General features: G+C 39.7%; 1 protein-coding gene across 1 annotated transcript in view; it reads right to left on the bottom strand.

Moving 5' to 3' along the window:
- NALCN (sodium leak channel, non-selective) overlaps positions 1 to 18,363 on the bottom strand; it is a 343,201-nt gene that overhangs the window by 207,103 nt on the left and 117,735 nt on the right. The window contains exons 8-10 of the mRNA XM_050937548.1: positions 6,392 to 6,534; positions 6,168 to 6,272; positions 2,450 to 2,536 (exon numbers count right to left, since the gene is read on the bottom strand). Of these exons, the coding sequence (XP_050793505.1) occupies positions 2,450 to 2,536; positions 6,168 to 6,272; positions 6,392 to 6,534 (335 nt within the window). The remainder of the gene's footprint in view (positions 1 to 2,449; positions 2,537 to 6,167; positions 6,273 to 6,391; positions 6,535 to 18,363) is intronic.

Genomic DNA, 18,363 nt, shown 5'->3' with positions numbered 1-18,363 from the left:
ATCACTTGAGAAATGATAGGTCTCAATGGCTAACTGATAGTTCTCCAAATGTAACTGTAAATAGGGAATTGTCATCGAGAGTATGCGTTTCCAATGGGGTCCTGCAGGGTTTGGTTCTTGGACCTTAGCTATTTAACATTTGTATCAATGGCATGTAAGAAAACATGAAATCATCACTGATAAAGTTTGCAGATGATGCAAAAATTGAGAGAGTGGCAAATAATGAAGAGGAAAGTTGTGATTCAGAGTGATTTGGTAAACTGGACACAAACTAACAATGTTCATTTTGCTATGGCTAAATGTAAATGTATACATCTATGGACAAAGAACATAGGCCATACTTACAGCATGGAGCATTCTATCCTGGGAAGCAGCGACTCTAAAAAAGATTTGTGAGTTGTGGTAGATAATCAGCTAAACATGAGCTCTCAGTGTAATGCTCTGGCCAGAAGAGCTAATGCAATCGCAAGATGCATAAGCAGGGGAATCTTGAGCAGGAGTAGAGAGTTTATTTTACCTCTGTATCTGGCATTGCTGTGATTGCTGCTGGAATACTGTGTCCAGTTCTGATCCCATAATTAAAAAATTATGTTGATAAATTGGAAAGGGTTCAGAGAAGAGCCATGAGAATGATAAAAGGATTAGAAAACCCGCCTTATAGTGAGACATTCCAAGAGCTCAATCTCTTTAGCTTCACAAAAATAAGTTTAAGGGGTGACTTGATTACAGTCTATTTAAGTATCTACAGAGGGAACAATTATTTAACAAAGAACTCTTCAATCTATCAAAGAAAGTTATAACAATTCAATGGCTGGAAGCTTAAGCAAGACAAATTCAGACTGGATAAAATTTAAAATTTTTAACACTGAGAGTAATTAACCACTGGAACAATTTACCAAGGGTCACAGTGGATTCTCCATTGGAATTATTTGGAGGAAGTTCTATGGCCTGAGTTATAGAAGAGGTCAGTCTAGATTATCATAATGGGCCCTTCTGGTTTTGGAATCTATGAATCAATCAGAACACAGTGCACATGATGCTTCGGTAGGCTAGATACTGCCACACATCAAGAATTTACATTTCTTTTGTTGGAACAATTAAGAGATATGCCATGAGTGACAGACGTATCACACAATAGTGTGACAAGCTTGTCAAACTTTAATAATGTGCAACTTTCTTGAACTCATGGTAAAAGGTGTTTGCCTGGAGACATATATCAGTGCATACCCTGCCAGCTTGTACATATACTAAACATACTTCAGTTCACATGCTAAACTGAACATTATCAGAACCATAGCCTGGAAGGCACAGATCTATTATTCTGATTCCTGTAGCGTTTTTCGTGCTGTGTTCTGAAGTAAGACAGGCTCACTGACAAGTGTCATTCCTCATCATGCAAGACTGAAAGTTATAAATAGAACCTTGTGGTGCTCTACATCAGTGGTTCTCAAACTAGGGCTGCCACGTGTTCAGGGAAAGCCCCTGGCAGGCTGGGTTGGTTTGTTTACCTGCTGTGTCCGCAGGTTCGGCCAATCATGGCTCCCACTGGCTGCGGTTCATCATTCCAGGCCAATTGGGGCTGCAGGAAAGGTGGCCAGCATGTCCCTCGGCCCGCGCTGCATTTTGCAGACCCCACTGGCCTGGTGCAGTGAACCACGGCCAGTGGGAGCCGTGATCAGCTAAACCTGTGAATGCAGCAGGTAAACAAACCTGCCTGGCCTGCCAGGGGATTTCCCTCAACAAGCGGCAGCTCTAGTTTGAGAATCACTGCTCTACATTGTTCTGTGAATGGAAAATTGGATTTATAAACATTCTTTATCCTAGTTTTGGATTTATGTAAGAGTTGAGTAAGATAGATTTCCATTAATCCATCTAGGTAAAACTAAAAATAACAAAATTAAACATTTCAAACATTGTATTTGTTTGAATCTCTACAGCCTCCCTTTACTAATCATGTTTTTAAGTTGAAAATGGGTTTGAAGTATTTCCGTGTTGAGTATGTTATTTGGCCCATGTTTTTTAGTGCATAATATTGTATTCTGGGGTCAATAACTGGGCATATTATACACCTAAGCCATGGGTGGGATTGATTTGTAGGGAAGGATGCGGAGGTAAAGAAGGATTATTTAAAGAATTTAAGGTAATAAAATGATATTTTTAAAACCTTCTTTTAAAACGACAACAACAGACAGTCCTTTTATAAAGAATGTACTTTTCTAGAAAAACATTATAAAATGCCTTATAATTTGGGATGAAGTCCATACTTCTTTCTTTGCTGATTTTATGTTTCATGAGCACATGCAGTATGATTTGTTAAGTTACCAATAAATGTAAGGCAATTCATGATTAATACTATTGCAGCTGCAATTTCTCACCAACAGCCACTCTAAGCCAACATTCACACATTACTGTTTACACCGATTGATTTATTTTAAAAAAAGTACTGTACCTGTAGACATGCTGGAGCTCTGCCCTGGGGTTTATTCATATCAACAGCCACTAGCTGCCATCCTCCAGCAGCATCTTCATGAAACATCTTGAAGGGGAAAACACTTGTCAGAAGCATTTCACATAATCATAAATACAAGTGAAGCTTTTGATATATTTTGTTTAAGATCTGCTCACATTCTGATCTCTGAGCTCTTAAAGGAAGAGGGAAATGGTTCTTATTGTTGCAGAATACGCAAGACAGATCTCAGCATTCTCCTATTTTAATAAGAACTTTGCCCGAATAATAACTTTTAGTGTGCAGAATTTCATTCAGATAATATGAAAAACCACATTACATCTACCTAATAGTTGGTCCTAATATATTAGTACTAATTTTACTAATGAGCTCAGAATGGATCTGTTCAGCACTATTTGTTTTGTAGAATCTCTCAGAACAAAGCTCTTCATCTATTCAGCATATTTAGAAGAAACCCAGCCATCTTACATTCTTGTTAAAAGCAAGTTTCATTGTGGTCTTTTGCAGAACCCCTTGGGATTTATACCAAGGGAACAATAATAAATCACAGCATGTCCTTTTACTGACAAAAGTACTTTACACCACGGGTCAGATTCTGATCTCTGTTACACTGCATATCCACAGTGACTCCATAACAGTTCAGTGTAGTTACTCTGACGATACAGCGGTATAATTAAAAATGTGGAATGAAATGTGGCTTCATTGAAATCACTGGCAATACTCTCATTGACTTCAGTGGGCCAGGATTTCACCCCAGCCTTTAGAAAACAGAACATGTATATAAAATGGCTTTTAACAATAGGTCATAAAAAGATATAGGTTGATTGGCATAAGAAACGTGTCCTGAAAGCCAGTAACAGAAAATGTGCGTGTGTTCCTGTGTAGACAATGAGCTACACTAAGTTTTTACTCATCATCTGAGAGAACTCCCTTTATGCCACTTACTTCAGCAGCCCATAAATACCTGATGGCCCACTTTTCTTTGATCAGTAGTAGACTAATTTTCTGCACAAGTTAATTGATTTGTCAAGTGGACAAATGAAATAAATCATACAGCAAAAGTATAGAAAAAAATTTGGTCAAGGTCACTTCACGCCCAAAACAAGAAATATGGTACATTTTTATAAGGCCTTTGTATTGGAAAGACTCCTTTAGACAATTCCGACTAACACAGAAACAGTAGAAACATTTTTTTTGTAGTCTGTTAAACTAGATTTCCATTATGTCAGTGTTTCAGGTCACATCACTTTTTGGAACAAGATAGCCATTAACCTGTCCACAGTCTACAAATTATTTTTATTCTGTGATATGATGGTGTTCATATCTAATGTGTTCACGTTCTTCTGGTCCGATGACGTTATCCTTAGTGTTTCTATTTTCCCCAAATGTGGCTGCTTCTAGAGTTTCCCCATAGAGACCTCTCTGTCACAGACCCTAGTTAATTCACAGAGGCTGTGGCATTTTAACTAGGGACGTGACAGATACTAAACCCAGATCTGATTTGTATGCTGATGTGTTATGTTTGGTGGAATCATCTTCACCCAGAATTACACTTGGACTAGGCCAGGTTTCAGCTAAGATCATGGTCTCAACAATAACCTTATGACAATGAATTTCATAGGCAAAGTGTGGATTGTGTGAAAATGTATTTCCTGCCAGAAGTAATATGAAGGAGCAAATTTTAAACTGATAAAAAGAAAAATGTTCTGACACAAGCTGCACTTAGACTGCAGAACTCAATGCCACAAGATAACATGGAGGCCAAGAAATGAGCAGGATTCACTAAAGGACTGGACATTCATATGGATAACAAGAATTTCCAGAGTTATAATAGAAAATATTAAACAAAATAATTTTGGAAGAGATTTACACCCTTATTCTTTAGGGCCACAAACTAACATCCAAATATCGGGGGATAGGATGAAATTTTCTTTATGGGAAAGATTCCCATATCTGCCTTCTGTAGGGTTTATTCCATGTTCCTCTCAGGCAGCTAGTACTGGTGACCATTAGATACAAGATACTGCACTAGGTAGACAACTGTTTTGAAGAAGCATGGCCATTCCTACGTTCTAGATACAGTAACTCCTCACTTAATGTTGTAGTTATGTTCCTGAAAAATGAGACTTTAAGTGAAACGATATTAAGCAAATCCAATTTTCCCATAAGAATTAACGTAAATGGGGGGGTTAGATTCCAGGGAATTTTTTTTTTGCCAGACAAAAGGCATTATATAAATTTTAAACAATTTTAAACAAGCAATTTAATACAGGTATAAGTTTTAAACAATTTTTAAACAAGCAATTTAATACTACTCTGGGGGGGAGTAGCGTATATGTGCTGTGTGTTTACAGACATACTGTACATACAGGTACTGTACTATGGTTGGGAGGTACCTCTGCCTTAACCCACACAGGCACAGCCCACTGGCACTGGAGATGAGGCAGGCAAGGAGACTGAAGGTGCTGTAGGCTACAAGAAGCACATTGCACAGCAGCAGCAGCTACCCCTACTCTGCAAGCATCAGGGGCGGGGAAAGAGGGAGAGGGGGGCTCAACCCTCAGCCTGCCCACTCACCCCCTTCCCCCAAGACCCCACCCTTGACCTGTCTCTTCTTCCCCCTACCTCCTCCCCCTTTACTTCCCACGCTGCATCCTTGCTCCTCCCCCCCTCCTCTCCCTTCTTAACACCACAAGCCAGCTGATTGCCGCTGACAGGAAGCAAGGGAGGGAGGGGGAGCCTGCACGCGGAGTCCTCACTCCTACCCCCCTCCCCCCTGCCTGCGGCAAACAGCTGGCTTGCAGTGTTTAGAGGGCAGGAGGGAGGGAGGAGGGGCGAGGACTTGGCACGCAGGCTCCTCCTCCCTCCCCCAGTGTCTCCTGCTCAGGGCAATCAGCTGGCTTGCAGCGTTCAGGAGGCAGGGGAGGGAGGGGGAGCCTGCGCACCAAGTCCTCGCTTCTCCCCTCCCTCCTGCCCCCGAAACACTGCAAGTCAGCTGATTGCCGCGGGCAGTGAGGGGGAGAAGGGGGAAGGCGCTGATCCGTGGGGTCTGCCAGTGGGCAGGAGGCACTGTGGGGCGGGGGGGCATAGGGAGGCTTCCAGCTGTGGAGAAAGCAGGCAGCCAAACAACGTTAAGAGTGGAGCACTGCAGCACTTTAAATGAGCATGTTCCCTAATTGATCAGCAATGTAACAAGGACACAACATTAACCAGGACGCCGTAAAGTGAGGAGTTAATCTACTTAAAATAGCCACTGTGATGATGCAGCAAACATTTAAAGTCTGGAGAGGGCGCGGGCAAGCACGGGCACCCCTCCACCCCCGCCTATAATCAGTGTGGGGCACAGAACTCCTCCAGTTCTGGTGCTGCGGTGGGAAGAGCCCAAATTCCAAAACCCTAATATTATATGGAAACAAAAAATAAAAAGGAATCATTCTCTCTCTAATTATGATAGACAAATGGGCAGCGTGTACAGTATATAGCAAGATATGCCCAGTAACAATGGCATGGTTATGCCCTACTATATTTTTATATTATATTTTTTAAGATACCCCATTTGAATGAAACACTCTATAATATAGAAAGTACTGAGATGGGCAATAACTAGCAGGGATTTCTGGTTTACTACTCTGCAATAAATTAAAAACAGAGGTATGCAAACAATGTCTCAGTATTCAGAGCTATAACATCAGAACTCTACCTGGGTAGTAGCAGTTGAGGTGGTACTGCTTCTGGACCCCCACATCTGCTGGAATTGCACTCTTATTTCAGCAAATGTTTCAATGATGACAGCGATGAACACATTCTGCAAGAACAATTAAAAGCAAAGGCTTACCGGGAAGCTCAGCAGGTGGAAAAGAGCAGAAATTTAGTCAAATATGATTTATATTCCAGGCAGCTTTAAAAGAACAAATTGTTCAGTACCTTAACAAGCCAGGCAAGAAAGAAAATTAAGGTGATGAAATAGAAGTACGAACGCCATCGGGGAAAACTGTCAATTGCTCTATACATAAGGAACACCCAGCCTTCCTGAGAAGCAGCTTCATAAACGGTAAATATGCTTGTGCCTGTTGATGAAAAATGAAAATATTTTAAATAAAAAATAAACATTTTCAAGATCTGCAAGCAATCATGTTTCATTCATTTCCTTTTTGTAAATGGTAAAAGTCCCCCAAAAGAAGTAGCACACTTGCATGTTGTTTCTCTTTATGATTGTATCTAAATTGTTTTTACATTACAGTCTTCCACATCCACCTCTTGGATACATGCATACAGCCCTGTGGATCACTTTAATGGGAAATGTGCAAATGACCCCAAAGGCAGAATTCAGCCCACTGTGAGTAATCTCAGTATTATCTGTGAGAAAATTTGAATTAAACTATCAGAATTGTTGACCAGCAGGAGAAATGTGTTTGAATTTATTTGCATTAATAAAGCAAATATAAATTAGGTAATCAACAATATACAACGAAGTATGTGGTTAATCTGGTACAGGTAATCACACTCAAGTATTTACCCAAATTCATTTGAACACTGCAAAAGTGCACATATCTATTACAGCCACACTAATTTAAGTGTCTTATTGCTTTTAGGAAATGCTTTTCAAAAGCATTTTAAAATTCAAGTTATTCAGTCTTTGAAGAATAGGGGGTGGACTGGAAAGTCGTAAATTTTTATATATAAGGAAACTTATTTGATTTAAAAATGTATTGCTAAAAGTTATTTTTTCCCCCCAATTTTAAGGAACTACAAACTTTAGGAGTCAAGTGCATCCTCAAGTGTGCAGCCAGTTTTTGCAAACTGACTCCTGTGCTTGTCATCCAACAACCAAATGTTGAAATCTGAAGAGGAGAGCACTCACTCTCTTCTGTAGCTACTGGCAGCCTTTCTGATTCCATTTCTATGAAATGGAGATTTCATGGGTGAAAAGAAAGAAAGAAAGAAAAGCAGTTTAAAGGCTAGATGTTAAGTATAAAGAAGTAAATTGGCCAGTGAGTTCTTAACTATGCAATTATGTCAGATTCTTGATGCTATTATCATTAGACTTGGTCAGCACCTAGTTACACTTGGTCCTCTCCAACAAACAGCCAGGTGATGCAAAAGGCAGGAAGTCAGTGCAGAAGCCTTCATTGAATTTTAAGATCATTTATATAAAATATTCATTTACAAAATTATTTAATTGAGGGAATTTTTGCTAATGTCTAAAAATCAAATGCAAACAGACTGTGAAATCAGAAGATCAGAATGATAAATATTAATTCTGGGCACGTGCTCACTAGCACCCTTCCAGGAAAGCCAGCCTTCTATCCAAAGTCCTTAAAAATTGTTCAAGCCTGACTTTTTAATCCAGTTTGCTATTTATCTGCAATAATTCAGATTGTGCATTCTCTACTGCAGAGCAAAAAAGACTATTTGAGACAGGAATTAGAAAAATCTGAAAAAATACATGGAAACAGTGACGTTTCTTTGCTGGTTTGATCTACTGCAATAGTTCGAAATTGTAACAGGGAAACCATGATGGAAACAACTTTTCTTACCTATTAATTTTTGTTTTTTTCCTAAGCCAGTAATTGGTGGATGAGTCTCTGTTCCACTCAATAGGGAAACAGTCACAAAGCTACAGTTCTGGGGTTGCTTGGGAAAAAACTCCACCCCTGCTAGAACCCATCAGAATGACCATCTCCAGAGATGAATGATAAGTTTGTCAAAAAAGTGAGGGCCAGCTCCTTAGCTGGTATAAATAGCCATAGATCTCAACTGAAATAACAAGAACTCTTACCGATTTATAATCAGCTAAAATATCTGGCATATTTCTTTTTGATTACAAAAACAGCACAGTTTGCAACATTAATACTGGTGTAAATCATTTCCTATTTTTTTCTAGTAGGGAGAAGTTCACAGATATGGAGCCTTGGAAGGGAAAAAAGAAAGAAACAACAACACATAACATGTCCTCTGTCTTTACAAAGAAATCACAATTGGGCCTGAGTAGCACAAAAGCAATTCCTGATTTGCTATTGGTATCCGAATAGTTCTTGCTAATGGATGTCTGAGTGCCCTTTGTAATGCAGGATAGGTGAATACAGATGCAGGAAAGGCACTTAACTCTCTTTTTTGTTGCTTTCTGTCCTCTCCCCATGATTTTATGTACCATGGAATTCAGCAAAGAGCTCCAAGATGGACTTCAGTAGAAGAGGGGAGATTGTGTAAACTGACAAGGGGAAAAAAGATAGCTTTCAATTCTTAAAAAGGAAAAAAAATAATTATATTGATTTCCTACAAATGAAATAGTGACATACAAATGGGAGCTGTCCGGGCTATAGGAAGAGGATTCCCGATCAGCCACTGGACTGTCAGACATGCCTTGTACAAGATCATAAATTTTATATGTGCCATCTTCAGACTTTGATAGGGAGAAGCTACAATTTGAGGCATAGAGACAGTGGTCTTGAATTGACTTTATTAATAACAAGTTGGAAGAACTGTAAACCAAAAGATTCTGTAACTCTCTGCATTATAAACATTGCAGCATACAAAAATACATTAAAAAAAGTTAAGTTTGCAAAGATTTTTAAAAAGTATATCTTATTCTCATATGCAGTGGTGTTGTAGCCAGGTCGGTCGCAGGATATTTGAGAAACAAGGTGGGAGAGGTAGTATCTTTTACTGGACCAACTTCTGTTGGTGAGAGAGACAAGCTTTCAAGCTTACACAGAGTGCTTCTTCAGGAAATAGCTTGTCTCTCCCACCAACAGAAGTTGGTCCAATAAAAGATATTACCTCACCCACCTTATCTTATTCTCGTATCAGATGAAATTTGGTGATGCTTTTAGACAGCCAATACTTCTTCTTTTCAGCACCCTTCTTAAACTGCAGTCATATTATCAAAGACAAATGTTTCCTTCATCCACCCAGAGGGCAGAAATACACAATAAATGAAAGGATTATATGTAGAAAAGTGTTTCAGTATAGTGACAGAATCCTGCTCAACTTACACTAAGTACTCTCATGCTTTGTATTATATAGAGCACAAAGGTGCACTCAAGAGGAAAACTGAATTACTAGTAATAAGACACATTTAGCTATATGGGTACTATAATGGGGTTTTCAATCCCCATACTGAGCACTGCAGAAAGGAGCAGAGAGTCTTCCCTGCTTAGGGGCAACCAGGCTAACCACACCCAGCACAGCCTCCAGAACTGCCAATCATAGAGCATGCACCCAAAGCTGGGACCAATAAGGAAAACAATCCCAGCTATAATGGAAGGTGAACACAGAGAGAAGGGGAGGCAGAAATGTCTAGGATAACAGAGGGGCAACAGACCCATGCCAGGTTGCCTCTAAGGGCTTGTTCAGACTAGGGGGGGGAAATCGATCTTAGATACACAACTTCAGCTACGTGAATAACGTAGCTGAAGTCGAATATCTAAGATCGAATTACTCACCCATCCAGACGGTGCGGGATCGATGTCCGCAGCTCTCCGTGTTGATTCCGGAACTCCGTTGGGGTTGATGGAGTTCCGGAATCGATATAAGCGCGCTCGGGGGATCGATATATCGCGTCTAGATTAGATGCGATATATCGATCCCCGAGCAATCGATTTTAACCCGCCGATACGGCGGGGTAGTCTGGACATACCCTAAGAAACTGACAGAGAAACAAAGGAAGACTGCAATCCCTTGAGTTTAAGTGTTGATTGACTCATTTTATGTTAAATTGATGGGCTGGGATAATTTGAGATGAATTGAGGCAGTTGAGTTAGAAGCTGGAATCTCTAGATAGACTTCCCAAGAGCAGTTCACACATACACAGCAATGAAATGACAAAAGGGAATTTGTCTCCTTCAGAACAGGTGTGTCTTTTAGATTCACAAGTTGGAAACATTAGCCTCGGGGGGATGGAAGAAGTATTTGCTTTAATATGTTTTCTTCCCATAAGATAAATGATTGTAATAAATGGTAAAAATTCCATTGGTTTTCCTGCAGAGCTGGGGAGAAAGGACATATGACTGTTTCCCAGTGTGCAGATAAGCACAGCATGAAGAACACTGTTACGGTGGGGGTGGGGGAGGGGGACAAAAAGACCAAATCTATCTGCTGAACACTGTTAGAAGTGAGATAGAACTGTTAAGAAGTGAGATGTTAAGATAGGCACAGAGTTGAGGAGCAAGGACTAAGGCCCCATTTCCCTATATACTGCAGGGCAGTAGGATCTTTTCAATAGATATTTATATTTCGTAATGTATACATAATGGTCCACATCTCTATGCCTCTTCTGGTCTCTAGTGGGGTCTGTGGTATCACACCCTGCTACATCAAGGTCCCTGTGTGAATGGATATACTCTTCATGCTGTGAAAGAGGGAAGGAGTTACTCCTACCATTTCACAAATGGAGAAACTGAGGAGAAGGGGTGAAGTGTGTAAGGTTACAAAAAATATCTGCAGCGTAGTTAGGAACATAACCCTCATGCCCTAAGCACAAGACTATCGATCCTGCACTGACAGGTAGACAGAATACATAACCCAGGAGGTATACTTTATTTTTATTTTCTGTAATTATACTACCTGATTTATAGCTGGTATAGAATATTAAAAACAAAAGACAAAAGTTAAGATATTAAGATTATTTAGTCAGATGCATATAGATTCAGGTTTATGCTAACCTCCTTTTCTAGAGAGGCTTTTCTTGTCCTCCAGGGCTGGCTGTGAGCCCAATGAGAAGGAAAATTTACTTTAAAGCCTCTGATCATAACCTGCTGGATGACCTTTCACTTGCCAGCCCCTCAATGTGAAGAGCAGTCCCCTTACAGAAGAAGTTTCTCAAGGTTCCTTTCCTTTCATATATTTCTCTTCAAGAGTAACAAGTCCAATACTCCCAGCTTTGCTCATTTGTGAATTGCTGTAGCTTGCTCATTGTGATGCATCCATTCTGACACTTCAATATCTGTCCCCTTCTAGATTAGGGAACCCTACACAGTATACATTGGAACTAAATTTTAGTGTTCATGGCCGGTAAATTTATATGGATAAATCTTATTTTCCAAAAGCAACTATTTCTTTCCCCTTTATACTGATTTATGCACATTTGGTGATAAGGATATGATAAGAACAAAATCCTTTTTTTATTTTTGTTGAGGTTTTCAAAGATGGAAAGAATTTCACATCTTTGATTGCCACTCAGCTGCAGGTAAGTAATACTATAATTTGTGGGATTGCCATTAAGAGCAAGTTACAATTTAAGTGAGCAGTCTATGGCAGCGGTTCTCAAACTGTGGGTCGGAGTCTCAGAGTAGGTTGTGACTCTGTTTTAATGGGGTCACCAGGGCTGTTGTTATATTTGCCAGGGCCAAAGCCAAAGCCCGAGCCCCACTGCCTGGGCCAAAGTCGAAGCCCCACGGCTTCAGCCCTGGGTGGCAAGGCTCAGGTTACAGGCATCCCACCTGGGTGCTTCAGCTTTGACCCTTCCGCCAGGCTGGGGTGGTGGGACTTGAGCAGGCTCAAGCTTAGGTCCCTGCTTCTGCGGTCATGTACTAATTTTTGTTGTCAAAAGGGGGTTGCGGTGCAATGAAGTTTGAGAACACCTGGCCTATGGCACTCAAATGCCTAACAGATGTCAACAAGTTCTTGAAAATCAGTCTTTTTTTAATGCATGTATCTGATTTTGGAGGCTGGCGTTTTCTGGATCTAGACATAGAGATCACTCAATTAATGACCAGGGTTGTGAGAAATTCTCTTTTATTGTACTAGAAGAAAATTCCATCCCATTATGTGGTGGAAAACCCCAGGATACATTAGTTTTAGGGACAAATCAGACAAATGAAAATACATTGGCTGCCATTAAAAACACAATAAACTGTGTATTGCTGCCTGTAAAGTACTCATTTTCCAGTTTGTATATCACTTGTTTCTTTAATTTAGTATTAGCCACCAGGTGGCGATCATGCACCTTGTGCACACCTATAACACCAGAGAGTGATCTAATAGGGATTGTGCATGTTCTCTAATTCTAATCTCAAACAATTTTACCATAGGGGATGATTTTAATTTCCAGGGTTGGACACCACTACACCACTACACCACTACACTACACTTTTTTTATTCTCATTTTACTGAACTACTTATTGTAGTCTCTCCCTGTACACCTTATGGAGGCTTTGGGAAAGGATACATCCATACAGAAATAATTTAAATTCACAGCCTTAGAAATGTTATCAGCCATGTACCATTTTTATTCCTGTACATTGAGAAAGCCACGATGATGACTACTTCCACAAAGCAGGAATATTCTCACTGAAGAGTCTATTTTTAATTTTTTTATTATCTTTTGGTAGTAAAGTCTATGTAAAGACTGTGAGTACGTCACGGATTCTTCCGATGTCTTGTAGTGAGCTGTGCTGGAACCAGAAGTAAATATGGACTGCCCAAGAATGTAAGGACAAAGTTGGATGAGTTTCTGGGGAGCAAATCTTTAGATGTGGTTGAAACTGCAAGAAGATCAAACCCCCTGAATGAATGGATGAGTCAATGTTTCCTTGCCTCTGAAACAAGCAAATCAGATTTTTATTCTTCAAAACCCCTTCACCAATCAGCTAGCTAATGGGAAGCTGAGGGAAAGAGGAGAAGGGTGACTGCCCTGTCACCCTTTCCAAACCCCAACTACTGTATAGCTGTTAGGGGAGAGTTGGCAGGAGAGTACTGGAATAGGGAATTAACTCAGTGAAGTGTGCTGGAGAACACTGCTGTTTTCTCCATTTGGGGCTTTCATGCGACAATAGAGTCCTATTCTGAAAACTACATCTCATTGCAAATCCTGTGGAAATGTAGTGACCTGAAACATATAGTGTCTGCATGTCCTGGGTTTTTCATTTTGCAAACCTGAAAGGGTAAATAAAGTATTAAGATTGCTTTGGAAAGGACCCTGTCAAGGGAGTATACATCCTAGGGGGCAGGGATGGGCTGCAGAAATAAGCGTTGACGATCTCTCCACATTGTGCTACAGGGCTAATGGTGAAAAGTAGAATGGAAATCCCTACTTAGATGATTTGCACTAAATAATTTGATAAATTTAAACTTATTGTTCACAAGTCACCGACAAACATGTCATGATTTTTATAAATTTGTTCACTATTTGCAGTTGTTTAATGAGCGGTATGAATGAATAAATTTTGGCCTCTAGACTGCTTGGTCACTGTGAACGTTTGCTACTCATGATGTCTCCACATGACTGGTTTCTTAAATCATGTAGCAATTGTTTCTGCTCCCTGATTTGATGACTTCAACAAAGAAGACTCCCTTTTGGATTATAAATGAATGTGTTGTGTGAATAGCTGCACAAGCTTTTCACACTGGCCACAAGAGCACTCTGGTGTGAATATTCATGGATATTTATTCACATTAGCTTTTGTGACACTTTTGCTTGTAATAAACATTCTTGCGAATAAAACCTCCCTCACCTTTAATGTTCACAAATAAACAAATAAAAGGTACTGGGAATACCAACAAAGTGAATCAGTAGGTTTCATTTGCATAAATATTCCTTAATCTTCCTCTTTTGTATTCACATGGCTCTAGTGCCAATAACTAGTCATGCACCCATTGTGTTGGCCTTTTGGGTGGCAAATTTGAAAAGCCTACTGGCATTTCAGGAAAAACAAGGAATTCCTGAACTGATAAATTGTTCACATCTTACATGCCACTATCTGGTACTTTTGCACAGAATTGCAAGGAATTTAAAATACAAGGATTTAATTTCTACAAACACCACACAGATCACATGGGCTGTAGCAAAAATATCTTGGAAAAGAAAAAGACGTATGGACATAACTTAGTGAGCTTGTAACAACTGCCACTATGTATAAAATAAAAGAGTAGAGTATCTTTCTATTGATGTGTATTGCATTACAACCCCCCCCCTTAGTAAAACTCAGTAAAAAAAGAAAAAAAACTTATTACAATCTTAAATTGTAGCATTCAAGGATAATATTAGTGACAAATAGCTACTGCTCTCAATGATCATATTGCTCTCAAGAACAATGATTGGCTTCCATTGTTGCCTTCAACTTTCCACAAGTTTATTGGCTTCTACTCTGTCCAAAAAACAGAGCAAGAGACTGTCACAGTGACCAGGCTAATCGCACCTCTGATTCCTCCTGGTCTCTTTGAGCACATGCCCTCAGGTCTCAGGCCATGCACCGTCACCTCTCTCGGGGTGGAATCACACAATTCTCCCACTCTCAGATCAGTCCCCTGGTACTTACTGTGATTACCTCAGAAGGCCTGATTTAGGTTCAGCACCTGTAGGACAAATTACAAGTGGTACCCAGTAACCAGACAACCTTCTTAAACCAAAGTATTATTGTATTTAGAACCAAAGAATTTCTGAGAAAACAGATCTTAAAACAATAAGCAGTCTTCATGTTTGCCTATTCTTCCCTGAGGCTTTTCCCCTGTCTCTGTCATCCATGCCAGACTCTCTCACCAGGAACACTCAACTCCTCTCTCTCTCTCTATCTCTCTCCAGGGAGTCCTTTTAACCAGTGTGCCTTTGATCTCTAAGTCTCCAGCCCTGGCCAAACAGCTACGTACCTTTGGGATGGAGCCTGGAAGTAGGCCATTGCCCCTTAATTCTCCCCCAAGTTTTCCTTTCTTATATAGAACTGTAACTGCCCCTTCCCCACAAAGTGTTGGTTGGGAGGTTGCTTATCTAGAGCTAGTTTGATTTTCTGCTTGACAAATAGGTTAATACAGAAAAGTGTATTAACCCAATATAACTATACAGTGACTTTACCACACTGACGAGGTCACATACAGTATTTACAAAATTGTTACATATCAGTATTCTTAGATTATTCCATATCAGCTTCACATCCACCACAGAGACAATAGGCCTTTAGAAAGATCTTTATACTATATATTATTAGTTCCTTTGGTACTTCAAACACTTTATTTCCTGAAAGAAATCTAACAAAAGCAAGCAAGTTTCATATTTTACTACAGCAAAATGGGTGAGATCTTATATTCAAAAAACGTACAAGTTCAAAGAATTCCCCAACCTCCTTATGTTAATGCCTATTTCATAAAGACTATAGTGTTCTTTTGGGGCAGAAAAAGCATGTACACCTATTGAACAAATCTGTCATACAGTTACTTGGTGATCTTTGGATTTAATTAAGCATTACACACTAGACCTAGCAGCTTCAGCTGTCATGACACTTTCAGATGTTAAGTCCTTAGGGGAAAATCCTCCTGTCAGATCTGCAGGGAAGATCTGAAACTCAGCATAAATGGGAACTTATTTCAGCAGTAACATTGGAAATGTTCCTTCTCTGGTTGTTTACTGATCCAAGCAAAAATCTGCACCTGTGGAGCACCACAATTACTTTAGACACAACATTTATGAAAAAGGACAGTTGGACAAATATGAAGTTTGTTTGCCTCAATTATTCTACATCTGGGCAAGCATTTCAGATCTTATCAGGATGAAGACTATCTCAGGTGCAAACAAATTCGCTCTCTAAGGAAAAATAACTGGAGTTCTGCAGGTAGCACAAAGGTGCAGATGTCAGAAGATGCACAGACATACCCATACTTACCACACTGATACCTGCTGATGGAAGTATCACAGAGCAAACCACAGCAATCAAGGAGTGCAAGTGGAAAGCTCCAGAGTAACTCACCCTCCATGTTGCTGATGTGGGATAGTGTCTTCTGACAGGTACAATCTGGCTCATGCAAACTAAAGTTGTAAATAGATATATTTTCCTTATCAGGGATCCTAATTGTTAAAATACTCACTTCTTAGATCCAGACACCAAGGAGAGAAGCTCTAGGCTTCAGCTTTAAAATGACAAATGTTATGAAGATGGGTTCTTTCCAATGAAAGTCTCTGATTTACAGAATCAGTCTTAAAAGTACAGTATATGAGTGTTATATTAAACGTTATGACAAAATAGCATAACATAAAACCTATTAAGCAGAAGTGAGACACTATAATTTGAATTAATTTATTCCTCAGAGAATGCACTAACTACCTTGTGAAAGAATGACTTTTTACTGTATAAATATTAAAATACTTTATATAAGTAAATGCCTTTAAAAGTGTATTATAAAAGTGACAGCACAAAAATCAAACACACAGAAATCAACATAAACTCCTGTGTTTGAAATGAATTACAGAGGTCAGCAGCTTGTTATCTTAGGCAAGCAAACATGAGATATGTTGAGCCCAGGGACATTATATATTTTGGATCTTTAATCGGCAATATACTAAAATACTGAGAATGCCTGGAACTGAAAAATCTGTAGGTGTAGTGATGGATGTCATTGCCAGACAGAAAGCTGAATGTGCAAAAATTATTTGGAAAAATATATGTAATTCACTGTTGCCTTTCATAGTCTGTCAATCAAAATCATTCAGTTTCTGCATTAAATTATTCTGCAAGGCTGTCTTGGTTATAGCAGTCTCATCCCTCATAAAAGAACTTATGAAATGGCAAGACTAATTGATATCATAGGCTCAGCTAATTCACTTTAATTAATCAAAAACTTCTCTGCTATTTAAAAGGAAGAAAGGAATCCATGTCTAGTACTATGGAAGGACGAGACCATGTAGAGCATAGTTAACAGTCATATCCTAAAAACATACCTATGTCTAAACCAACTGAATTGAAGTTTTGTTCATAGGGAGTAGTTAAAATAGAAGGTGTAGATGCAAACTGGACCAATGGGAAACTCTTTATTGGGACTACTATCTGGCAAAACAGCATCAACATTCTTGTAAGCAGAAGAATGGGTGGGAGAATGAAAAGCTGGGGGAGAAAAGGATGAAGGGGTGGGTGAAAGTGTGGGGAGGAGACCACCTTCAAGGCAACTGGATGTCTTTACCCATTTATATGGTAAACTTTGGAACAAAGCAGAGAAGCTCAATCCAAAACTGATTCTAGCCAAACCAAGGTTAGGAGAGCTTTCAACAGAAAGGAGATCACTGCCTACCTAGGGAAGCAATAAGGAAAGTTACCATAAGTGATTGCAATCAAGTTTTATTCTACCTCACAGGGAGCATTTCAGTGCCTGGATATTCCTACTTTTCATTCAGAGCACAACCCATTGTAAGGAGTCATAACCCCCCACCCTTTATATGTAGCTTTAGTGCCGGCCAACTCGGGCCATCTTCGGCCACTGCCTCTAAAGGTTTGCTGTTGCTAGTGTGGACCCCGCCCTAGGGTTCTGGTCAGAAAATAATGCACGAACAGTACTCTTGTGGAGGGTTCCCAACAGTAATACAGGCATCTGTGGTCCTGATATACAATTGAATACTTGTAGCTTTCTGTCCTTGTTTAGCCACTGCCTTTAGAATCTTGCTGTCACTGGTGTGGCTCCTGCCCTAGGGTTCTGATTGAAGACCATGTACGATCAAGTACCCTAGTGGTAGGTCAACAACAGTAATATGAGCATCTACGGTTCGAGTATAATTAAATACTTGCAAACTTTTGTTTTCATAAAATCTTGTTTAACCAGTGCCTTTAAGAATTTGCTGTCACTGCCACGGATACTGCAGCGGGACCTTGATTGAAATAATAAAGCAAATCAGTCCCGGCTGCAGATCCCTGACATTGATATAAGCTTCTGTAATTTTAATATATAATATTGTAATAATTATAAATGCTTTTAGCTTTATTGGTTTATAGACCCATATATCCAGGCCTAACTTGTTTATCAGTAATGTCTGACCCACTGGGTGGAGAGGAAACCAAGTATTAAGAAATACGGGTATGGAACACTGACAAAAGAGGAACTAAGCAGGGAGGGACCAGGGGTCTTTTCCTGCCAGTCTGGCTTTAAGCAAAACATAGCATAATAAGACTGCCTGCTTATAGAAAATTGCCAGGTGGCATTGT

This window comes from Gopherus flavomarginatus, chromosome 1 (assembly GCF_025201925.1).
Source record: "Gopherus flavomarginatus isolate rGopFla2 chromosome 1, rGopFla2.mat.asm, whole genome shotgun sequence".
Taxonomy (NCBI): domain Eukaryota; kingdom Metazoa; phylum Chordata; order Testudines; family Testudinidae; genus Gopherus; species Gopherus flavomarginatus.
Note: the sequence above shows the minus strand (reverse complement) of the source record. Positions and strands in the feature narration are given on the sequence as shown.